The sequence below is a fragment of the Sturnus vulgaris genome, chromosome 3, assembly GCF_052056855.1.
Source record: "Sturnus vulgaris isolate bStuVul1 chromosome 3, bStuVul1.hap1, whole genome shotgun sequence".
Classification (NCBI taxonomy): domain Eukaryota; kingdom Metazoa; phylum Chordata; class Aves; order Passeriformes; family Sturnidae; genus Sturnus; species Sturnus vulgaris.
Genome location: NC_142245.1, coordinates 70,107,614 through 70,126,228, shown reverse-complemented (window position 1 = coordinate 70,126,228; position 18,615 = coordinate 70,107,614). Strand labels below are relative to the sequence as shown.

Genomic DNA, 18,615 nt, shown 5'->3' with positions numbered 1-18,615 from the left:
AGTGAAAATCCTTCTAACAGGACAAAATTCCTGTTATCTGTTTTGGCCAAATTCAAATAGCTTTAGTGTAACCATTATTACAGTGTTGCCAGATTTGCTGTTAACAGTCCCATTATGCTGAGTAGAGGCTGATCAACTTGATGTACAGCCAGTGTTATGTTGTCAGTGCATAAAACACTTTAGAGCACTGACAATAGGCAGAGTTCAGGACAGAAGTCTCTGTTCTGGGTGTTCTGTAGCACATTAACTTCACTGGATTCTCAGACAGGGGTTAATGCACTGCCAAGATGCAAAACAAGATGAAGTTATGATTAGAAAAGCCTCAATTTTTCTTTCACTAAAATATCTTTATTAATTACATTCCATTAAGGCAGAGAATACTGTGTAGTTGCAAACTCCTCAGTCTACCTTAGACCTATTTTCACATAAAAGAAAAGAGGGGGTGACTGTCTTAGGGTACCCACAAAACAGATGATCTAGTAGAGTGCAGCTAGATGGATTTTTCCCCTCACTGAGTTATGTGATTATGTGCCACCAGCAAGATTACACAGTATCTTAAAAACTTAACAGTGAGTCAATGGGGTTGATGCAGCACATAGCTGGAACAGTCAGAGCTTTAGTAGAGTCCTGAGTGCATTTTGTAGGAGTAGGCATCCCAAATCCTGTCAAACACAAGGTTTCAACTCTTGGCAGTTGTACCAGGCAAAAGCAGTATCAACTGTTACCCAGAACCCTGCTACATAATGAAAACCTGGATTGAGATAGTGCAAGAAAAATTGTCAAAATCTCTAAAAACATCCCAGTTAGGTCTGTTTCTTCAGATGCAGCACTCTGACACCACCTTTGTTTATTGCATTTATAGGGAAATGGTTGGCTTGCCAGTCGATGGATAATCAAATCTTGATTTTTGGAGCTCAGAACAGATTCAGATTAAACAAAAAGAAAATTTTCAAAGGTCACATGGTAGCTGGCTATGCTTGTCAAGTGGATTTTTCACCTGATATGAGGTAAGTTTTTGTGGGAATTAACTTCTTAAAACTTGCAAGTACAGACACTAAATTTCCTCTTGAATCCCCTGCAGCATTCATGAATGCACAGTCATCCTGTTAGCTCAGCATTGGGCAGAACTCCCTTGCCCAGCAGCAGAACAGGCAGTTTACTCTTAGTATCCAGTAGGACCAGGAGAGGCTTCCACATCTGACTCCCATCCTTTTGCACGTGGTGAGCAGTGCAGGGTCTGTTCCCACAATGTGCACTTGTCAAGAGTATCTGGGACTTGAACTCACCCAGTTTCCCCACTTCATAGGTCTGGTGTGGGTATCTTCACTTACTGTTCAGAGAGCCATCTCTTTCCTCCTGTTGGCTTAGTAATATGCCCATGTACTGTAGGTACATGAGAGATGAGTTACTATAATAACTGGGAAACTTGTGGCACTTTCTCTTGGGTTCCAGTAACACAGTGCAGAGTATAATCACACTGCTTAGCACATTTACCTTGCAGTTGATGAATCACCTTCTGCAGGACTTGTGTGCTCTTAGAGCACAGGGTGAATGCTAATTCCTTGGTAGGTATCTTTGCAGGCATTGTCAAATGGGAAGCTCCCTGGGGGAAGCTCTTTTCTGTTGCTCAGTTGCTACTTGTAGTAGCATACAAGTCTGCACACATGATACAACTTTCATTTTATTCCTGTTAATACAGCTATGTGATATCTGGAGATGCAGATGGGAAATTAAACATCTGGGACTGGAAGACAACAAAACTCTACAGCAGGTTAAAAGCACATGACAAAGTCTGTATTGGTGCAGTGTGGCATCCACATGAAACATCCAAAGTCATCACATGCGGCTGGGATGGTCTGATTAAACTGTGGGACTAAAAAGGATGCTACAGAGACCTAAAGGTGCAAGTCCTGCATACAACTGAGATTATGGTGCATTCTGCTGTAAGGATGGCTAGACATTTGTAATACTGCAATTCTCAGCTCACTGTATATATGCACTAAACACCAGGAAATTCAGAAGAGTCAAGTGAAAGGATATAGTTCTAAATATGGCATCTGGGAATGAGAAGCTAAGTTGAGGTCATCTGAAGCATGCAGAATCATGTGCCAGTTTGTCTTGCCTCTGCTTGTGCAAAACAGTCTTGTAAAATAAAATAATTTTAAGAAAAACTATTTTGTGGTTCTGGCTGTCAGAGATTTTAAAGAGAAAACTAGCAATTGTGTAACTTTTTTTCCTAAGAAGAAATCGTTTGTACCTACTGCAATAGAGCTGGAAAAGATAAGCACAAATCGACTTGCTGAGATTTGCTAATTCACAGTAGAAATGAAGAATTAATTGGAAGCTAGAAGTTGTCAGGTGAACTCTATCAACTGAAGATGCCATTCATAGTCTTAGTTTCTGTCTGTAGAGTCATGAGGATCACTCACTTTCACCTTTGCAAGTAGTCTTCACTTTCAGGGTTTTCCTCATAATTGTGTGCTGTGTGTTGTTTTTTGTCTTCCCACATGCTATTCTGTTCCAATAGGCATGACATCTTTTTTTTAAAAAAGTGAATGTCTCTTGTTTTGTTTGGAATTGTTTGTATTATAAGCCCCATGAAGGTTTTGACAATGTAATGTATATACGTCACACTTTTTCTCTTTAAAGAACTTATTTTTAATAAATCTTTTGATAAAAACTCTGCTATCTTTATTCAATTTTTCTGTCTTGCAGTGTCCATATAAAATATTTCCTGCCATTTGGTATTTTAATGTACAGTCGTATCAGTGTTCAGATAAACTCGTTCTCTTGCCGTGTTCATTTAAAACTAAGGCAAGTTGGCAGCAGGAGGGAAAAAAACTTTTTGACTCCCTGTCTGCTCTCTTTTTTGAGCAGATAAAAATAAAGGCATGACCCCATAGATGAGTTTTTAATTGCAGTTTTGGATTATACTATATTGTTTACTGTAAATCCAATCACTGCTCAACCATTACAAAGGCTAGCAAAGGAATAATTGCCTTAATTGACAGCAGGATAGAAGCTGAGATAAAGAATCCCAAATGGTCGAGATGGGAGGAAATCGTTGGTTTTGTGAGTTTTGGGTTGTTTGGCTGCAAGAAATTCTGGTGTTTCGAAGAGTGAGTTACACAAGTTAGGCCCTTGTGAGTGAGCAGGAAGCTTAAGCATTTTTAGGCCAACTGTGTAACGCTGAGCTAGAGTGTCATTCCACTGTCAGTCCGTGCTGTTGTGTAACTGCACTGAGTTTACGTGTTCCTGGTTACTTTCCCATCCCAGAGCCTCGAGTGCCTGAAAAACTCCAAGCACTGTGTTCACCAGCACCATCCTGGTGGTAACTGGGTATTGACCAGCCTTGTTCCCATGCAAGTACAGAGGTAAAAAACGATAGAGCCTGGAGAGAGAGGAAAGAGCTGGTCCAGCATGTCCTGAGGACTGATCCTCTGTAGGGAGAGAAGAGACTGTTCCTGCTTCTCTGCTCTTCAGGATGTGGGTGGGAAAGAGCTGCTGCTGTCTTGCAGAGGATGAATTTCTGATGTGCTTTTCACAAGGAAGGTTTGATTCCTGAGCTGGGAGTTGAGCTCTGGTGTGTGTTGTGTGCCAGGTGCTGCTTCAAGAGAAAGTGGGCTGGAGTAATTTGAAATGGATTTTCTCCTTCAAATACATTTCCCAAATGGATATGTGGCAGTGTGCCCTGACTGTTAATAGTTTATATGTACAGGGAAATAAGGAGGAATAGAGGAATAGAGCAGATATAAAATCTTCCCACAGGAATACATACTGGCTTTCACATCAGAAACACCTTTCCCAAATGGCTTAAAACATTTAAATCGTAATACATAAAATACTTGGCTCTGTTGTTGGTACTATGTTTTACCATGTTGTCACCTACCAGGCTGAACTTTAGATATGTACTTGTAAAATATATAAAAACAAGTGTATAAACTCTTGTGGTCATATACTGGGTGTTGTCTTTGGAGGCAAAAAAATAAGAAATGCTTCAGTCAATTCTGCTGGAGTTGATGAATTGGGATTAAACATTTGCAGCAAGCGCAGAATCAAAATTGCCCTAGAAACTTTCAGATAAAATCCTTTGTCCCTCACAGTTGGTCATCGCATTAATCTTCTGTGGAATTTCTCACATCTGCATTGAAGCCTGCAGGGGGAATTTTCACAGGGATAGTTCCCTCCTGTTGCAAACTGCAAAGCTCACGTTGTCAGCTAGTTTGCTGTGCACAAGGATAGATACGTGTGTGAGTGAAGTGCGAGTCCAGACTTGTTTTTCCAGCAGCCACCTGGGAGGAGATTTCTTTCTGGGCTAATCAACTCAAATCACGTCCTTCTCTTCCCAATTTCATGTTTGACCAGAAATTGGTCTATTACAGGTGTTGGTCAGAGCAAGTCTAGGCTGAGACCTCCATGCTGAACTTGGCCTGTGAGCAGACACATCCAGGGAAAAGGCAGCATTGGGAGAAAAGGGAAGAATGCATTTCGAGATGCCCGGTTAATTTTCCTGGGACATGAGCGGAGAATGCAGTGTAGTGATTCAAACGGAAAGGACGTCTCAGGGGGATGGGGCTGGATGTGAGTGTGTTGCACTGCCAGGAAGGAACACAGGCGAGCTGGACTGCAGGGCTGCCATGACAGCATCGTTGTTTTGTTCCCCTTGATCATGCGCCTGTAACTTTCAGAAATGACACGCCAATATGTTGCTGCTTTTATTAATACTGATTATTTTTGTAGCAGAAGTTTTACAGGTCAGTCAACTATCTCCATCATTCTTGGAGTTCTGTTTGGGAAAATTGATAGTTCCTTTGACCTTTTGCCAGCTTTTTCTTGGACTTTTTTCATATGCAAGAGGGGGAAATAGCCCACATATCCTCGTGCATCTTGCTGGTAAGGAGGCTGGCTGTCTTGAAGCAGATGGTCTTGGCATCTGTCTTGCTCAGAGTTTATAATTGTCCCCAGTAAGATGGGGCTGCTCAGTCTTTGCCCTCATTATGAAGAACAAACATAAAAAATAACTGGACATCCAGAAAAGTCCAAGATTGTCTTGTAAAAATCCAATTTTTAGTAGCATGCAGATGTTCAGTATGCTTTTTAACGCTGTGGTCTTTAACAGCTGATTTAAACAGGGAGCCTTGCAGCTCCGGCAGCCCAGTAACACAATGTACTTTCTTTCCTTCTTTCTACCAGCTGGTTATTACAAAATCCTGCTCCCATTTACTGGGAAGACTCCATATGACAAGCAGCCTGCACCAGGGGGAACACGTGGAGAGCGGAGGAGGGAGGGGAGTTCTGCTTGGAAGACTTTATAAACAGTATAACCTATACACCAGAAAAAATCAGTTGCCAGGGAAGTTGTTCCTCTGGAGACTACTTAAGGGACTTGTTACTGTAGGTTGACTTCACTAACATACACTCAAAATTTTAAGCCTCATATTTTGCAGCAAAATATGTCTTTTCTGTTAGGCTTGCTGATAAGCAAAACAGACACCACGGCTGTCTTGCAGCACTCAGAGAAAACTGCTTGTGGCAGGGTTATGTTTATAGAAGCTGCTTGCAGAATTTAAAGCTTTCAGAAACAAGCTGCAATAACTTTCAGTGGGCCATAGACCTGTAAATTCACCAGGCATACTGGAAGTTTGTCCTCAGGCCGTTTGTTATCTTGTATGACAGAATATTTAAAATGTGTTAAATGCACTGAGCCTTTCTGAGCCTCCTTTTGCCCTGCCATGCTTCACGCCACTGGGGACTGCTCAAATGGAACATTGCTATGTTGGTTCTCATTAGGCCTTGAGGTTTTTTTGGTTAATCTGGAAGATGTCAAGGCTAACTGAGCCTGCTTCTCTGGTTTGGGAAAGGAAGACAGCAACACAAATCCTCTGGGGAGTCTTTTCAGTAATAGGAACTTTATGGAGCTTCAAGACCACTGACAGTTACCCAGACATAGTTCTGGGAGCTGCAAATCTTTCCCATTCTCCCAGCATAATTGCCCCGTAGTTGGTGTCTTGCTTCTATTCCCCAGCTAAACCCTTTAATTGTGTAATAAGTCTTTCCTTTTTTTGGTGGAGATTAAACTCTTGCAAAACAATATTAAGAGGAAAAAAAAAGAAAAATGTCCTGTCCTTGAAGAGTTGTAACAATTTCATTTCCCACCTTAGCTTGCTCCAGGCTGATTTCCCCAAACACCCCCAGGCCTTTGTCCAGGGCTTTTGTTCATATTTTGCTTTGGTATCCCCATACAGTCCTGCTCTTTCAGCTCCACCTCATGTACTCTCTCAAACAATAATCCCTTCAAATATTCCTTGGAGATAAAAGGGGAACTCAGATCCTGAAATCATTTGTCAGGCCAGATATCTACAGAAAAAAGAGAGAAGGCTCATTCCCTGGAGTTTCCAAAACCTTGCTGAGTTTTGTCAGCAGAGCTTCCCTGCAGCAAGCTCCCTTCTCTGCCCTGATGCTGATGCTTTGGGAGTTCTTTGGGGCAGCAGGCCAAGTGGATTTTATTTGCTTTTTGTCATTATTCCTCCAATATTAAATGAGTGGAATAACATTATGGAATATTTCTTCAGATCCTGCGTTCTCCTGTTTCTTGGAGCAATTTTTCTTTCATAAAGAAGAAGTTGGAAGTCATTTCAGGGCCTCTCCTGCCTGGCAAGTCAGTTTGAGAGGTCAGAATGGGGTAGTCTGGTGAAATCCTAGTCCCTGTGTCTTGGCTGCTCCTGGCTGGCATCAGTGGAGAGACACCAGTGGAGAGACCCAGGTCCTCCTAGGGCACAGCTGCTGCTGCTGCCTCAGAGGTCTGACACCAGTCAGGTACCTGTCCCCGTCTCCTGCAAGGGCAGTGGCACCCTGGGTGGTGGCTCCATTCCAGATATCTGCAGGTGGATGCAAGGGTGGGATTCACATTGTTTGTGATCGATTCCAAAATGTAATTTCAAATATAGAGGGGGAAATACCATTTGCAACACTGAAGCATTGTCATTACTTGAAGAAGTTTTGTACTGTGTACACCACTGCACTTTTCTTCAGAAAAGAGCTTAAAGATCTATGTTGGTTATCCACCAAAAAGAACAGGGACATGCACTGGTATTCACATTTGAGTCACCATTTCTAGGCAGTGCAGAGTGGGCTCCTGTTTACCTGTGTAGGTGCTGCCTGTTGGGATAAGGGATGTAACACGGGCTGTCTCTGCAAAGGTCTCCTTCTGAACCAGGTAAAACTCTTTATGTGAGGTCAAACTGCACCATGAACAGGGACTTCTATTTAAGGGCAGAGATCCATTCATTACTGCAGGTGGTTCCCTTCAAGAGCCCAGCTTGCTCTGCAGATGCTGCCCCTGAAAGCCAGTGGAGGGGGGGCAGGTATAAATATGTCTCTGAATGTAGGTCAGCTCTGAACTTCCACTGCCACTAAACCAGGTCTCTACTGACTGCAATTAAATATCACATTTGTTAACAAGCAGGAAAAAAATCAAGAGTGATTTCCTACTGTATAACCCTGAGTATCCTTTCAAGGACAAGGGAGTGGCTAATGAAGCTCATGAAATCAAAGTTTTGTAATGAACCAGATGGTTTCAGCTGTTGAATTATTCACCAGAGAGAATGAGTTCCATTTTTTTCAGGTGTGCTACTGGGTGATATGTCTTCTTGGCATCTGCCAAGAAAGGCCAGGCATATGTTCCCTTTACGCTTTCTTTGTTCTTTCACAGTTGAGAGGCACTCGAAGAACAGCCCTTCACAAGTCACAGTGGGATCAAAGCCTGAAGCCAGAAGTACATGCAATAAATGACAGGTTTTGGAATGCAGAAGGAGGTCAGACCTTTATTTAGGCAAATTTTGGAACCTCCAAGGAAGCCAATGTGACATTCACAGGTCCCAGTTTTCCTGGAGGAGTGTATTAGCGTTCTAACAAATTCCCCTCTGTGAGCCATGGGCTCGCCATGGAAAGCTCGTTTTGCAGTATCAGCTGGGGGAGTTTGAGGGGATTCACACCTGTTGCTTCTCTTCATCTTCACCAGGTTATGGACAGCACCTGTAAGTTCTGATTCACAAATGTGTGTGATTTATAAATCACTGTGAGCCTGTCTGAAAGAGAAATGCCCTCACCCCCACAAAGGGGTTTGTGTAAATAGAATTGCCCCTACCCCTGGGTAATCTCTGCAAGGATCCACTTTAGACCAACCTGAAACATCTCCTGGTGGAGTTGTCCAACTGATGCAATATTGGCTCCACATCAGGAGCAAGACCTGTCATTATGTCTTTGTTAGGTGGGGTTGGCACTGGTTGTGGCCACCGTGAATGGCCTGAGGATTGGGCAGGAAGAGGCTCCTGGGCTGGAAGCAATGGACTGGCTGCTCTGGAGGGCTGATGCACGTGCCTGCAGGGAGTCTGGGGAGATTCCCAGTGTACCTGGGGACAGCAGAGCTGGGAAATACCTGTAAAGGTGATGCTGAGCAGATCTGGGGCTGAGTCTGACTTCCTCCATGGCCATGCAGTTCCCAGCCTCCAGGCTGTGGCTAAAAGGGCAGAATGCCCCATCCACACTGTTTTTAATGGTGCTCTCTGTACCTAGCCTTGAAGAGGGGGGAAGCTGTGGTGATTTCTGTGCAGGTGTGATCTGGAATGTGTTGTGGAGTGCAACACTGGCATGTGGTTACTGCCTGGAGATGATCTCTGAGCAGGTCAGGGGCAGTCATGCCTAGGTATGGCAGTGAGTAGACACAGACCCCACACATCCCTCAGCACCAGCCTGTCCACTGCAGCAGTCAGCCAGCACTGTCTTGTGTCCCTGGGCACGTACCCAGTCATTAGGAGACAGGAACTGAATTCATTTAAAGGTCTGTCCTTCAGGTAAAAGAGATCAATAAAAGAGAAGGGGTAAGGGCATAAAAGCAAGACCTCAGAAAGGAAGGCTGTAACTCTGCTCTAAGAGATGTGAAGTAGAAAAGCACAGAGAGTGCATTAAATAAGCACTGTTCATTTTTTCCTATAATATCACATAACTGCCTCCAGAATAAATGGCTTTTATCTACCCTGTATTAGAGATAAGGTTTTCTTTAAAATTACCATAGTTATTGGAATCTTTTTTTTGCCAAAGATATATTTGCTGTAGCCTGAAGTGTTCCTGGCACTACCTGGCAATCTCAAGTAAGAGATTAGCTGAGGCTTTATTAAACTCCCTTACTAACCAAAGAACCAGGATGGACCTTTGCTCCACCTCTGTAATTTGCATATCACCAATTTTACTTCAGGGAAATAAATGATGGAAGATATGTAGCTGTTTTGAATTTTAACATCTGAGAGAGGTCATGTAACTTATTTTTTCACCTCTATCTATTAGTTTCTTAAACAAATGATAATAAGCTACTAGGCTACTTACTATATGACTAGTTGGGAGGAAAAACCTGTACAATGCTAGAGCCCATATTTTCATACTTCATTAATAAATCAGGACTTGCAGCTGGACTTTTGCCACTCTGTTATTTGAAAAATGGGAGTTGAGCCATTCTGTGGTGCAGTGAACGTGGCCATTCCAACACACCAGATATTAGTTTAGGAAGCCCTGGCAGCCTCCTGCATTCTGATGAATCTCCTCAGGGCTCTGCATTGTTAACCAACTTCAGTATTTAATGTATGAGGGTTGTAGCAAGGCTGGCTGTCACAAAGAAGGCATTTCTTCCTCATTTTTCAGGGGTTGTGGATTTCTTGGATTATGCATTACCTGGTTCAGGGATAGCAATAGGTAGCTCAGCACTGAGGAAAGTGCTTTGCCCAACATCTTGGACATTGAGGGAATTCAACATATCTGCATAAGGTCAACTTGATTTTGATGTAGAGCTGAGGAGATGGTGGGCACCCACAGTGCCCTGCTCTGGGTATGTGCAAAGCCCTGGTCCAGGTGGGATGTGCAGGAGCAGAGACAGGAGCTACATTTATAGAATCATAGAATATCTCAAGTTGGAAGGGACCCAGTAAGGATCATCAAGACCATCTCGTTGCTCCTGCTCACAGGACTAAAACTAAACCAGGTTGCTAAGAGAGTCATGCAGAGATTCCCTGAACTCTGTCAGACTTGGTGCCATGACCACTTACTTCACTGGGAAGCCTGTTCCAGTGGCTGATCACCTTCTGGGTAAAGAACCTTTTCCTCATACCCTATCTGAACTTCCCCTGACACAGTTTCAATCCATTTTTTCATGTCCTGTCACTGGTCACTGGAGAGAGGAGATCAGCATCTCCCCCTCCAGCACCTCCCTTGGGGAAGCTGTAGACTTGTTGAAGTTAGAAACCAAAGGCAGTTAAAAAGTCCACATACCACAGACATGAAAGTGGTGACATCTTGTATTTTAATGCAAAGTTTAATGTCAAAAATCATCTAAAGATAAGAAAAAAATCCAACCTCCTATATATGTTTTTAGCTCCTCCCATTCCTTAGCTCTTTGGGGAATGTCAAAGGCTCCCAGGGGCACTGCAGGCAATTCACATTCCAGCCTGCAGAGCCCAAGCACAGCTGCAGTCCAGGGCACGAGCCTGGGCTACCACCTCTGCCAGCATCAGTGCAGATCCAGGGTCTGGCCTCCTTGTGCCAGGGAGAGGCAAGGTGGTGAGGCACGGTGCTGGAAAAGGCACCAGGAAATGTTCAACTAAACCCCAAAACAAACAAAAAAGACCAGGTTGCAATTTTGTCTCTTACATGTATCTCACTAGGTCAAAAACCACTTGCTACAGCCACTGCATGAGTAATTTCAATCAAGCTGTTCTTTGAGCAGATGAACTAGGGGAGCCCTGTCTTCTGTGGCTGAAGGCTCTTGTGGGTGAGGAAGAGGAGTGCTGGCAGCAGCTTATCCATCAGCTGAGTGTCTCTGTCCCACCATCTCCTGTGTCAGAAGTGTTGGAGTCACTTTCTGCAGCCAGACTAGCTTAAAAAACCTAAGGGCACTCAGAAGCTGCTCAAAGAAATAGGTAGGAATTTAGTTTGGTGGTGATTTCTGTCTCTGCCAAATTCAGCTGAAATTTGCCAGTGGGTTCAAGAACATACTGCTCTTGCCTAAAACATGTTCCATAGGAAACAAGGCCAAAGTAAAAAAGGTGCAAATCAAAGATGATCACTTTACAGAGAAGTAACACTTGACACTTTCTTAAAAAGACACCTCATCACAAGCACCCTCCTGCTTGGGCAGGCCCAAAGGCTGGCCCAGCTCAGCCAGCAGAGCTTCCCAGGGCAGCCCCAGAAAGGGGCTGGCAGGCTCGAGCACGGGGCAGCCTGGAAAAGCCACGCTCTTTGATCCCCCAGACAGACCTTTACAGAAACCTCTGTCCTCTGGGACAGCATACCCACTGGCAAATATATTGCTATACAAATCTGCACCATGTATCTTCTCCTAGTGCCAGTTCTTTTTGACAACATATAAATATAAAAGCCAGTTCATTTTGTTAGCAGTCACTGTGTGCATACTTAGCAACTTTAGCCAGTGACGCCAAAATCCTCTTCAATAACGCTACAAGGCCAGATGGCTCACAATCACACATCAGAAATTCCTTTCTGCTATTTCCATCTTGTATTTACCCAGCTCAGTGTGTAACAGCTACTGGCGTTGAAGGCTTCCTTTTTCAGAAACATCTGTGGTTTTGATAAGTCTTTGTAGGTATGGAAAAGCCTGAAGTCCTTCAGCTCCAGTTCTCGGAGCAGACTGTACCAGTACCGCACCACGGTGCTGTCATTGCCACTGACCTCAAACCCAGGCCAGTGGATGTGCACCTCAAAGACCAGCTGTCCTATTTGCTCAACAACATCTTCCAGGATCAGGTTTTCCAAAATTTTCCACTCGGCACTCTCCACGTCTGCCTTGAGGACATCGATCTGCAACAAAAGCACGGTGACTGTGTGAAAACGAGCAACTTTGCACTTATAGTAACATCTGAGGCCAGGGCTGACCGTTTTTCAATACACATAATTATTCATTTTGTATTAAAAAATAAATCAAAAAGTCTCAGAGCACTAACACAGGCAGGAAGGTGTTTCACACTTGACTGTTCACAGCCCTTTTCCTCCTGCCTCCAACTCATGGTTGAAAAGCTGTGTATTCCAAGCTCCTCCTAAAACCAAAGCATGTTACTGGTTCCTTCACAGTTCTTGGGTGGTATCAGAGCTATGAAAAAAAGAAACAGAACCAAATGACAGACCCAAACCCACTAACAGTGATTACCTGCACCATAGCTGAGTAGGGTGCTCGTGAGCCATATGCTACATCCATCACACAAGTGCAAGAGAAGACCAAAGAGAAAACGAACACTGTGAGCAACTCAGGTGATCAGCTGCCTTTGGCCAAGCTCTCAGCTGAAGCTTTTGCAGGAATCACTACAGATGCTGAGAGAGGAGGACCAAAACAAAGGATAATTATGCAAAGACTCTTCAGGATTTTAAGGGCAGCTCCTCCAAAGAAAAAGGCATAGCAGAAAAGAAGAGGTGAAGGTGTTTGAAGGGAATAAACAATAGATCTAACAAAAAAGTCCTGTGTTCTAGTTTTAGACCATTATTTAATTTGGTAGTGAGATATTCAACAATTCAACTTCTCACAGCCCAACACAGCTGCGGGATGACTTTGTTTGGAGATTAGCTGGGGGAGGCGAGCTGACACTTTATCATAAAATGAGCATTTCCCCACCATTTCACACCTGGTAGAAAACAATGACCACAGTGCAGCAGTGGGCACAAGCTGGAAAGCTCAGCTTCTTTTCCAGAGCCCAGCAGGGGAAAGTCCTACACTGTGAGAGCAGGGTTTGCCTGTGCCAGTTCCACCTGAGCTGATGTTTCTGTCCATCTGCTCAGACTCAAGATGGGTTTGAAGTGAAAAACTGAAGACTTTATCTAATCAAGAATTCCTTAAAAAAAAAGCCAACCAAAGAAAAACCCCCAAAACCCCAAAACTCAAACCAAGCGAAAAAAAAAGAAACAACAAAAAAACCCAACAAAACCCAAAAATCCAACAAAACCCCCCCAGATTCTCTCTGGCAGTCTACTGTAACCATTTGTGACAGTATCAAAAAAGGCACCTGTGCAGGTATAGGAGAGAAATTTGGGCAGGTAATGTAAAAGCACTTCTAAGGCAACTGTTCTCATAAGCTGCCCCATCCCAGGGCACAAGGCTGGCATCATGCATGCCATGCCCCATCTGTGGGGCTCACAGACCCCTCAGCCCTGGGCACAGGGCAGGGGCTGTGCTGTGAGCACATCTCCAGCACAACCAGAGCTGTGCTCTGCATGGGCCACGGCCAAGAAACCACAGGGCCATGGCAAGGGGTGGCCATATCGACCTTCCCTTGTTCCATGGATGGCTGACTGGAGATGCAGGGGCTGAGGTGCTGGGGCTCCTCGGGGGCTGTGCCCCAGCTCTGTGGACGGGCATGGCACAGCAGGAATCTGTAGGTGCTGGACATTTGCCCATTCTCATCTCCATCTGTAAAACAAGGGTGTTAATCACTGAACGCCCTCTGCAGAGCACAGGGGTTGAACACACGAAGGGCTGCAAGACTTGGGTGGAACAAGCTGTAAAACATCTTGGAAACAAAACACCAATTTTCAGAGCAGGACTTGAATGAGGCCCATGGTCACAGAGAGAATCATAATAAGCCAAGCCACCGCCTGTCTGCTCATTAAGGAGGCATTGTGCCTCCTTCACACTGTAGGAGGCAGGGGGCCAGTGGAAAATGACCGAGGGATTGTGGAATTAAAGCCCATATTGTGGTATGTCCCCATGGGGAGCAGAAAGGAAGGTTGCACAGACAACCTTAGCTCTGGTATTTCCTAACTTGCCTCTCTAACAAAGAGCCTGTCAGTCTGTCCATCCGCGGGTCAGTGGAACAGTTGAACACAGCCCTCCTTTGGGTTCAAGGGGAGGCTGAATGTAAATGATGCAGCTCATGACATTTCAGCCGAGAACTACACCATGGGTGAGCTCACTTGTTTTCCTTCATACATTTAAATTGGTTATTTATTTTGCAAATACCAACTCATATCTCTACCTGTAATGCAGTTGTGCAGGCAGTTGGTTCCACATGGGTGCAATTGCCACAGGACCACACTGCTGCACTTAAAAAAACACAGATTTTTATCTCTGAGAGACTTATGCAACTTTGAAAGCAGACAAATTATTCAACCCCCTTTTCTTTTTGTCTTGGGGGAGGGGGTAGATAGATAGGAAATAGATAGTTTCTAGGCCTTTGGTTTAGTTTTCCCATGATCTTACTTTATGGCATCAGTAGGACATCTTTTTCCCATGGTAATGTTTCCAGTCCTTCAGGTTTGTTTGTTTTTCTCTTGTGACATTAACTGCTGCTCTGGCTGCTCAGCAGGCACTCTGCATGCTCTGTGCTGTATTTGCAAAACTGATCTGAAAAGTGGCTGCTAACCAGTGTTTCAGTAGGAGAAAATGAGTTACCACAATAACAGCTTGAACACATAATGAAATGACCAGGAAAGAAACACAAGGCTGATGGAGATGTGCTGCATACACAAACCAGAGGCTCTTTGTTTCTCTTAGTGCCCTGCACTGCTCAGAAACCTGGAGGGAGGAAGGTACCTGTCTCAACCCACCAACTTTTGTGACTGCCTTCAAGGCAAGGTGTCCCTCTCTGCCCAGAGTCTCCATTGCATGCCATGGATAGTGTAAAATGAATGGCAGAACAGCTCTGTTTCGGCATATTTGAGCAAATTACAAGCATCCTGCTAACACCAAATGCAAGTTTTGTGATGATTAGACAGCTCAGGAGATATTTACCATCAGTGATAAGCAGTGTGCTACTGATAAGAAATGCACTACCACCTTCCAGTTGCCTTGATCCAAAGTGCCAGTGAAAGGATTAGTGGACAAATCTATAAATTCAGCGCTCTAATTCACCCAGGAGCACAGCTGGAGTCTACTGCTGTAAATAAATCCTGGAGGGCAAAGATCTACAGTGCCTGAAGGTAAAGCATGGCAGTGAGTTTCAAGCACTCACAAAGGCTGGTTCCTCTTATCTTCCACAAATCCTCTTATCCTCCATGAACTGACTAGGTTATCACAGAAAAATAAAAAAATGTGGATTTTAGAATGTTTCTCAGTTTAGCTCCCTTGGAAAAGCACTGCAGCATCGTACCACTTACATTTGGAGTAAAAAAATAGAAAAGGGGGCCATGCTCATGCATAACCAAGCATATCAAACAGCTGAAAAAATTGCGCTTTACTTAGTGAAGGTCAACACATACTATATGAAGGTTCATTTCTTCTTTTTAGGGTAATGACTTGTTACAAGTGTGCATCATTTCCTAAAGCAGAGATCTGTGCTCTGTTCGCCTTGATCGCTTTTGAAATACCAGGGTTAACGGGGATTTCAGGCTCTGTGCTGCCCCGTGGGCATCATTTAAAGCTCCCCATGGAGAAGAGTCAATTGAGAGTGAGTAGCTGGAGGAAGCAATTTAGCTGTATTACTTCCAGCATGAGCTCAGCATGTGGAAGTGGAAGCCAGGAAAGGCAAAACCAGCAAATGCAGGTCAAGTACAGAGGATCCCTCCGGTTCTGTGGGAGCAGGTCTGCAGTGTAAGCTTGGGAGGAGGGAGAGGAGAGCTGGCTTTCCTCTCTGTAGGCTTTCCTACAGCTTTCAGGCACAGAGACAGAGCTCAGAACCACCCCAGCCTCCTGAACTGCAGGACTGCTCTCAAGTTCGAGAGAAAAACATTCCTCTGCTCTGACTGCCTGTGATAGCAGGTTACCATGCTGACATCAGCTGTACAGCAAGAAAACGTCTGCTGGCTCGTGCATCAGTTTTCCCTCTCTCTACCGAAGTACAATTCTCTATTCACAGGAAACAAAACTCTAGAAAACGTTGTTTAATTTACATTTTGATAGCACGGTAACAACAGGTTCTTGGATGTGTTTTGTTTAACTGTAACTTCCCTCTTATCCTTTTCCCACATACAAATTTTCAGCATGGTATTTTCCTCGTTTTCTTTCCTCTCAAAATGCATCCACAGCCCATCCTCACCAGCAGGAGATGGTGTGGATGTAAAGTCCCTTTCATTCCCTTTTATTCTGAGTGAAGGCTGTAATTGATGGCAGCCAGGATGCCACATAGCCTAATAGCAAATTAAGCTTGTGAATGTCTCTTCCCATGCCCCCTGTGAGCGGTGGGAGGGGGAAACATCCTGCCTCTCTCTGAGCCATCCACTGGAGAGACCAGGACTGCTGGGGGCCTGGCCAGAGCAACACGGATGCAGAAATCAGGAGGAAAGTCAATCACCACTGATCAGTGATGTACAGCTCCAACCAGCAGCACTTCTCTTTCAAATTACTTCCCTTCCTTCCTGCTCACATTTACACCTCTCTGTGGTGGTCTGTACAGCCAGCTTCAAATTGGCTCTGGAACAAATGTGTCATTTGAGATTATTCACTCCCAGTGTGACAGATCGGGCACATCTTCAAGAATCTGCTTAAGGCATCAAAGTCACAAAGCTGATTTGTGCAGTTGGATGCTTACAGGGTCTTTGGTCTTTTTTTTACAGTAAAGGGCAACTGTCCAGTTGAAGTTACTCATACAATATACACATCCCTGAAACCTGCAGTGAGTGCAGGCAAGCTTCATTCCTCTGCTCTCACCACAGATTCTCCACAGCCTCGCAAGTGACAGTCTATTCTCCCAGTTCTGGTGATGTACTTCCACGAACCCATTACACAGCAGGAACAGAATATTAAGTAAAATTATGTTTACCACTTAAACCAGAGAAAATGTTTCAAAATCATATTTAAAAAAAACTTATTTAACTTTCTCACAGCCAACTATCAGTACAGCAAGAGTTCGCCAGGTGCAGTAATGGCCCCAGACAAATGCACCCATCCAGAAAGCCCACCCAGCACATGCAGGAGGCATCAATCTCAGCTATGTGCTCAGAAGCACTTTGCCCATGCTCTCCCATGGGGGTCTGTTCCTAGGAAAGATACATCCTGGCATCCCAAGTGTCTCCTTCCCACAGCCTCAGAGCCCAGGTCTGCATACTTTCATTCTACAGCTCTTCCCTTGGTCTCTGATGCCGAGACATTTCCAATACACTCTCTCCATCTGGAAGCAATTTCTCTCTGAGGACACACTATGGAGTAAAAGATACATAGACCCCCTCCAGTCCAGTTACCTGGAGCAGTTAAGCAATGCCTCTTACTCCAGTGGACAGGCAGGAAAGAAGAGGCCTTTTAGCTGGCAGAAGGCTCCTTTTAATGATGACACTTTACCAATGGACAACATAATCTTTGGACAAACAACCCCCAGATGATTTACAACATCAGCATGGCCTGAAATCCTTTCTCCCTGGCTGCACTTGGTCAGGAGGTCACAGGTTTTCACACGTAGCCTTCTGTCACCACAAACATAATTTTTTGTCATGGGACCAGTTCTTGGCATCTTCCCTATTTTATGCTGGGCACTGGTCTAGTCAGAGACAGCAAGTCACTTGTTAATAATTTTCTGGTCATACAATAATACAGGTGCCCAAGCCTGAGTTGATTTTCAGACAGGTTTGATGGGTTCAGCTAGCTCTACTCTATAATGCTCTTAAAGCCAGATATCTTGTCTAGTGTGCCACCCAGCAACACCAAGGTTCCTGTACAGTGACACAGAGAATAGGTTCTACAAACCTTCTGCATGGAGCAGGCACACACTGCACGTGGAGAGGGCTGAGGGAGAAAACTTTCCCCTCACAAGAAAAACTCAGCATCAAAGACCTTTGTTCTCCATTTCTTTAAACTGAGACTAGTCTCTAGAGCAGGCAACAGGAACCTCACCACTAGCTGAAGACTCGAAGTGATGCTTCCTCAGAGGAAATGGTGAAAAGTCCCTGTGAGAACATAAGCCCTCAAACAGTGACCTTCTCATGTGCTCTGAGTGGCAGCAGCTTGCAAGTGTGCACCTCTGCTCAGAAACACTGTACCCCAGCTCCCATTTGCACCCTGTTACCTTTTCCAGTTTGCACGGCTCTCCTGTTGTACACTAAAAAATGAAAACAACCCAGACCCCTCACCTGGTCCTTCAGTTCAATGTCTAGATTGCCCAAGCAGGAAAAATCTCACAAGGGATCCGCAGAAACCCTGACTTTAAATTACTTAACAGCCTGATGAGATGCAAAAGCTCTGCTTGCCAATGCCCATGCTGCAAACAGACCATTTTAAATACTGCATGTGCTCCTCCAGCAGCCGAGCTGGGAGCGCAGCCGCTCTGTGTGCAGCCCTGGCTGAGCCTTGCTTTGCAAACCACGCATTCAGGCATCTAATCCTGCAGGAGATGTCCTGCTGCCCACTCCCCACAAAGGGGGGAAACCCTTTCCTTTCTGTTCTTTTGATCTTCTCTGCCAGACGCTGCTGGATGCCTGTGGGAACGGATATTTACTCAAAAGAATAAATGGTGTATGCTAGAGCCTCAAGCCTCTTCATTAGAGGGGAACAAACATTTGCAGCCTGTTTGTGCTGCCCCAGCACCAATTGTGGATGGTGGGACACAGCTCCGTGCTTGCACAAAGCCACGTTTTCCTTGTCTTGCTAAAAGTGAAAGCCAGCAGCAACAGGACAAGCACATTGCAGCAGGAGAAGGAGGA

At 44.6% G+C, this 18,615-nt stretch overlaps 2 protein-coding genes across 3 annotated transcripts in view; one reads left to right on the top strand and one right to left on the bottom strand.

Moving 5' to 3' along the window:
- CDC40 (cell division cycle 40) overlaps window positions 1-2,680 on the top strand; it is a 37,878-nt gene extending 35,198 nt beyond the window's left edge. Inside the window, exons 14-15 of the mRNA XM_014879297.2 lie at window positions 863-1,007; window positions 1,700-2,680. Coding sequence (XP_014734783.1) covers window positions 863-1,007; window positions 1,700-1,877 — 323 coding nt within the window. The 3' untranslated portion in view covers window positions 1,878-2,680. The remainder of the gene's footprint in view (window positions 1-862; window positions 1,008-1,699) is intronic.
- A 7,649-nt stretch (window positions 2,681-10,329) lies between these two features.
- Window positions 10,330-18,615, bottom strand: part of METTL24 (methyltransferase like 24) — a 50,420-nt gene continuing 42,134 nt past the window's right edge. For both annotated transcript variants that reach the window (XM_088161908.1, XM_014879300.2), the window contains exon 5: window positions 10,330-11,862. In XM_088161908.1, the coding sequence (XP_088018034.1) occupies window positions 11,548-11,862 (315 nt within the window). In that variant the 3' untranslated portion in view covers window positions 10,330-11,547. The remainder of the gene's footprint in view (window positions 11,863-18,615) is intronic.